The sequence below is a fragment of the Amblyomma americanum genome, chromosome 6 (assembly GCF_052857255.1).
Source record: "Amblyomma americanum isolate KBUSLIRL-KWMA chromosome 6, ASM5285725v1, whole genome shotgun sequence".
NCBI lineage: Eukaryota > Metazoa > Arthropoda > Arachnida > Ixodida > Ixodidae > Amblyomma > Amblyomma americanum.
This window is the reverse complement of record NC_135502.1, coordinates 50,131,243-50,137,242: the sequence shown is the minus strand read 5'-3', so window position 1 is coordinate 50,137,242 and position 6,000 is coordinate 50,131,243. Positions and strand designations below refer to the sequence as shown.

Genomic DNA, 6,000 nt, shown 5'->3' with positions numbered 1-6,000 from the left:
GCAGTAAAATTAAAAGCTAAAATAAGGCGCAAAGAAATTGTGGTGAGCGGCAGGACTTACAGATGGCGCTACATGCACGCGCAGTGGGAACGCGCATCAGGCTCGACCGACGCCGATACGCATAAGAGTACACGTCTCGAATAAATCCAATTAGTTCAAACGCGCCTTGTCCTTACTGCTGGGACACGAAAGAAATGGCAGTGACAAGGCAAAAAATTTAAGCAGTAACAATACGACAAAACAGAGAAGCTGCTGTTCTGGAGGTATTCATTGCTGCGTTGCGTTTCTGACCAGATCGAGGTGTCACTGAATTCCTGACAATCAACGCTTTTTTTGGCCGCTCCATGCGGCTAAGAAACTAATTACTTCATAAAATTCGCTTTCGTTATTGTATTCCAGAGTGAAAAGAATAGTTTCTTTGGCCCAATTAATTTTTGGGTCACAAAAAGTAAGCTTTTTTTCGTCTTCGGTTAGACTCATGTTCATCTGATGTAGACAGAGCAGGTGGCGTAAGTACAAGCCATACCGAGCACTACAACTGTCATTGCAACTCACAGTTCTTGCACTCCTTTGGATCCCTAGCACCCCAGAAACCAAATATGAAGGCTTCCTGAAAAATAGCAGCTTTCGGTTTTGAGGTTGCGTGAAGCAGCTTCGTCTGGGCGCGGTTATGATTTCTTCCTTTCCTCTGTCCCGCAAAGCTGTACAGCAGAGTTCCAATGTTGGGCCGTGCTGCACACTAAAGCTGCCGTTGGTGGTGCTGAAGTCGTTGGCTGTGCTTGCATTAGCTGGCAACCACGCGAGTACGTGCAAACCGTCGAAGAAGAGGAAGGCCTCGCGCACATTTTTTCGAACGCCTCGGTGCCGTCCCTTTCAGGAACCGAGAATAACCCTTTCGCTAGCCTTGAACCACTTGTGCCACGCTGCCGGACTCAGCCTACTCCACCAGGGATCCATCCTTATCAGAAGTCAATCTCAATAGAATCAAAGATGTCAAGCCCAGGCCTGCTGACAGAGCCCGAAGCGGCCTTCAAGAGCAAGGAGGTCGTGCAGGATATCTTCACCATTGGCTCGGACAGAAAGATCCATAAAGTGTATACAGAGCCAGGATATCGGGAGTTACATCAATCGCCATCCACGACAGATCGCAAAGCAGCTGCAAAACCTAAGAAGGGCCATGGGCATAAGGGTCGAAGCCTGAAGAAGAGCAAGGGAGGATCAGGGCACGCCGCTTCTCACACCAGCAACCGGAGGGCGAACAACGAGGCCATCGCTGCAAAAGACAAATCCCCAGAGAAGGCGGACGCTGTTCCCGCGGACAGTGGCTTCCAGTCGAGCAGCGACTCGAAACATCTAGAGGCGGAGAAATCCCCAGCAGTTTCCAGCATGCAGGAGAGTGTAGCCCAAGAAGCTTCTGCGTCGCAAGCCGCTGCGCCTAGTGAGCCCAAAAAGGAGACGGGTGCGGCGCAGGAATACATGAAGAAGCTTGCTGTCATCTCTGACGATACAGCGCCGTCTTCAACATACTCGGGCCCTTTCGCACAGTCTTGCTTCCCAGAAGCGGTTGTGCTGAAAAGGCACGAGCGGAATAAAAATGCGGACGGCGGAATCGACTCTGGTCGACGATCTCCTGCGTTCACTTCCATGACCACCCGACCAACACAGCCGCTAGTATGCGATCCATCGCCAGCTCCGTACGATGCGGCGGAAACTTCGATGGGGGCCAGGCCCAAGATATCTGCGACGACTGAGGGGCTAGACGGTCCTGGGAAGGATTTCGCCGTAATGGGTGATGCCGCCCCCCTTTCGAAGGCGCCGACAGGTAGCACGAGTCAGACGCCGCTGTCCCCGCGCACCTCTTCGACAAGTCCGACTCCAGCCCGCTCCGGCAAGTTGCCGGCGGAAGCTGCTCTCCTGGTGCCTTCGGAGCCGCTAGCCGACACGTCGGAGTCCAACGTCTCAGCGCCGTGGAGCGGACGCATCATGAAGATAATTAAACACGACAGCGTCCCCCCAGATGCTGAGAAGAAGCCCGCTCCCGAGATCCCCAACGTGAAGTCACGGTACTCGGGGACAGCTGATTATCAAGGTAAGACTGCACAGCAAGTTTTATCGATTCGGTACTGTCGGTAGGACAAGCGAAGGACACCACCCCTGGCTGCAGGATCGTACAGAGCGCGTCACTGTTGTGCGGAGCTCCTGGAAAGTTACTTGCGCAGCAAAGATATGGTTTGGTTTATGAGGTTTTAGCGTCCCAAAGCAGCTTAGGCTATGAGGGACGCCGTAGTGAAGGTCTCCGGAAATTTCGGCCACCTGGGGTTCCTTAACGTGCACTGACATCGCACAGTACACGGGCCTCTAGAATTTCACCTCCATCGAAATTCGACCGCCGCGGCAGGAATCGAACCCGCGTCTTTCGGGTCAGCAGCAGAGGCGCCATAATCAATTAGCCACCGCTGCGGGCAGCAAACAAAGAAGCGTCTACCGTAGCTTATAGGTTCTAAAGACAGTGTTTGCTTCCATATATACATATAAAGACAGCCGGGTACAAGCGTCTTACCTGAAACGTACTATAGCAGGGCACAGTTTAAGAGTTGGCGAGAACAGCTCAAGGTCCGCCGTGGTGTATAGTATTACTAGACTCTTACCAATCACAGCAGTTAAGCAGACAAGAGAAGGGAAGTAAAGGGCTTGTTGTGACATACTCTATGACCGACATACGTTATGGACTGCAGATTGGGCTAGTTGGTGATGCATAGTGGTGGTTCGACAGCGCAACAGCACACACAGACCAAGTAGGAGACGAGACACACAAATCAGCGCTAGTTTGTGTGTCTCGTCTCCTACTTGGTCTGTGTGTGCTGTTGCGCTGTCGAACCACCACTATACGTTATGACATACGTTTTTTTTTTCCTCCTACTTTCTAATCAGTTATTTTCAGCGCTAATATGTTTGAACCATTAAATTAGCATTGATCAATACTAGAAGTATAAAAAAAGTAGAAACATTCCCCTGTGCTCCTTGACTTTTGTGAATGTTGGCTTTCTTCCTATGTAATCACAGCAGTGAAAAATCAACACTTTACTGTTTCTCTTTTTCAGCCAACTGCAAGATCAGAATTCCCGCGCTTTTGATTTCGTCTTACGATTAGCTTCTTGTTGAAAACCATCAACAATGTAGTGAATTCTTGTCGCCGAACATCACTGTGCGGCGGTCAAGAATGTAGGCGGGGCTTCCCTGCAAACAGTTGTATTCGACAATAGTCGCTAATTTCGATTTTTCCTGTTTTAAGGCACGCCGCTGAAGTTAGTCAAGCATCATATGGCCGTCCATCGCGATGATGCAGTCGCGCTTCCGGGCACACAAGTCAGCTGCAGGCAGCGAAAGAAAGTTCGATGCTGAGTCAAAACCTTTCTTTCGGCTTGCGCGTATAGCTTAAAGACTACAGACACCAAATTTTTGTTTCCTTGTTTTCTTCTTTCAAGCGATGTGTTAAACATTCGTATACATGGAGCACCCTATGGTATTCGCGTAAGACCGCTAAATAATTTCATTGAATTTCTTCTTGGCTCAGCTTCGATGTCTGTTTCATCGACCGAACGACGGCTGTGACGTCAAGTTGATGTTTCGGTCACGTGATGCACTAGAAAAACTAATATAATCGCTGACAGGTAATTTTTCATTCCAGGCCTTGGAAGAGGCTGGATTAAATGTCGCAGTGAATTAAAACTACATATGATTATATTACAGTTTTTCTTGTGGATCACGTGACAAAAACATCAACTTGACGCCAAAGTCATCGTTCGGTCGATGACAGAAGGAATTCAACCATAAATTATTTAGCGGTTGTAGGCAAATAACACCCAGTAATCCATCTATTCTAATGTCTAACGCATCGTTTGAAAGAAGAAAATGCTCAATAATATTAGGTGTCTATTAACCTTTGTCGCCTCGGACCTTATGACCGATCAGAAAGCGTGAGGGCCACGTGTACATGAATGCGACAGAAGTCGACTCCAGACCCCTTTTTGAGGGAAAGAGTAGGTTTCGAGAAGGAATGGCTTTACTCCTCCTCTACTCTTTTCCTCTACGTTTTTGTTGTACTTCCCCTCAAAAAGGGGACTGAAGCCTACTTTTGTCGCATTCATGTAAACGCGGCTAAGATACCTCCCTGCTGAATACCCTTTCCAACCCGGCTCCCCTTAGGCACGCCCGCCTCCTCTGCTTTCTACCTTGTTCTCTCCGCATATGATCCCAAACAAGTGCTCGCTCTCTCTCGCAGTGACGCTCGCGAGACTGCGCATGGGCCTGTTCGCCAACGACCGCGACGAACCCGCCCGGAGTAGCCAGCTGCGTCACTCCTGGGTGCTGCTGCCGATCGTTGTTCTCGTCGTTGCTCTGGCTGTGGTGCTGTCCATGCGCAAGCACCGCATTCTACACCAAGCCAACAGCGTTTACCTGCAGGTGCGCCGGTTGTCATCCTGCCCATTCTCTTCGGAAGGTTGTAGCGGCGTTGGCATCGCCAGCGGCGCTGATGAAGAAGATCTGCCTCGCGCATCAGAGAACGCTCTATCAACCAGCCCGGCCAGCCAGCCACCTCAACAGCCCGCTCCGCCGGCTCACCAGCCGCGGCTACCGGGACGTCCAATAAATGTGGACTACCTACCACATTCTGGTGACCCGGACGTGATTCGAACACTGGTGACCCGGACGTGACTCGAATGTGGTGGATGAACCACATTTATTGGACGTCCCGGTAGCCGCGGCTGGTGAGCCGGCGGAGCGGGTTAGTTGACGTGGCTGGCTGGCCGGGCTGGTTGATGAGAGCGTTCTCTGATGCGCGAGGCAGATCTTCTTCATCAGCGCCGCTGGCGATGCGAGCGCCGCTACAAGGTTACGGGAAAGGCCTTTGTCTCCTGCTGTGGATGATATCATGGTAGTTATGCTGATAATGATCTGCACCACGTGCTTCAGGGAAGCCCGCCACTAATTTCTTTCAATAGGGTTTTATCGGAAAACAGAAACTTCTTGCGGTATTGTAATAGCAGTGTTAGCGGACCTCGGAAAACAGGCGAATAATGTTAAGGAGATGAGCGCGTGAAAAAAAAATAATAATAATTGGTTTTTTGGGGAAAGGAAATGGCGCAGTATCTGTCTCATATATCGTTGGACACCTGAACCACGCCGTAAGGGAGGGAATAAAGGAGGGAGTGAACGAAGGCAGGAAGAAAGAGGTGCCGTAGTGGAGGGCTCCGGAATAATTTCGACCACCTGGGGATCTTTAACGTGCACTGACATAGCACAGCACACGGGCGCCTTAGCGTTTTTCCTCCATAAAAACGCAGCCGCCGCGGTCGGGTTCGAACCCGGGAACTCCGAATCAGTAGCCGAACGTGAAAAAAAAAGAGGCAATTTTTCTGTAAAAATCGCATTTTTTGTTTTTTGCTTCTTTTATTATGCGTAAGCCTTCTTCTTTCTTGTCCAACAATACCAGTGCCGATAACAGCCGCGAAATTAATAAAAACTGTGATTTAAATAAACCACGTGACCGGAAAGTGAGAAGTGAGCCGCTTTCACGACGGTGCAAAGTGTGAATAGCGGCGTTTCACACCACTGCGGCGCTTTAGGCAATTAGAGGAACCTTGCTCATTTCAGACGCGCGTTCTCGGGCAGTTTCGTAGCTCGAAAAAAATCAAAACTCCCATTTCTGTGTCCCCAGGAGCTACACTGAGAAGTACGAATAATTGAAAAGGCATTTTTCGTCGTTTATCATTTTCATGCAACCTCAATGCGTGTGCACAACAGGTTCCACTTGCGCTAGTGCATTACGATGAAATTTGGCATTGATATCATTTACTATATGCAGAATCCAGCTGTACTATTTTTACTGTAACTTAAAGTTGGGAATGTGATTCAAGTTGATCACAACCACTGCAGCCTCATCAGAAAGAGACGTTGTAAAGATTTCTGTTTTTTTTTTCGAAATTCTAAAATATTTAC

General features: G+C 49.4%; 1 protein-coding gene across 1 annotated transcript in view; it reads left to right on the top strand.

Moving 5' to 3' along the window:
• Nucleotides 1-1,424: 1,424 nt before the first annotated feature.
• LOC144094704 (uncharacterized) overlaps nucleotides 1,425-6,000 on the top strand; it is a 28,082-nt gene continuing 23,506 nt past the window's right edge. The window contains exons 1-2 of the mRNA XM_077628622.1: nucleotides 1,425-2,089; nucleotides 4,283-4,464. Coding sequence (XP_077484748.1) covers nucleotides 1,477-2,089; nucleotides 4,283-4,464 — 795 coding nt within the window. The 5' untranslated portion in view covers nucleotides 1,425-1,476. The remainder of the gene's footprint in view (nucleotides 2,090-4,282; nucleotides 4,465-6,000) is intronic.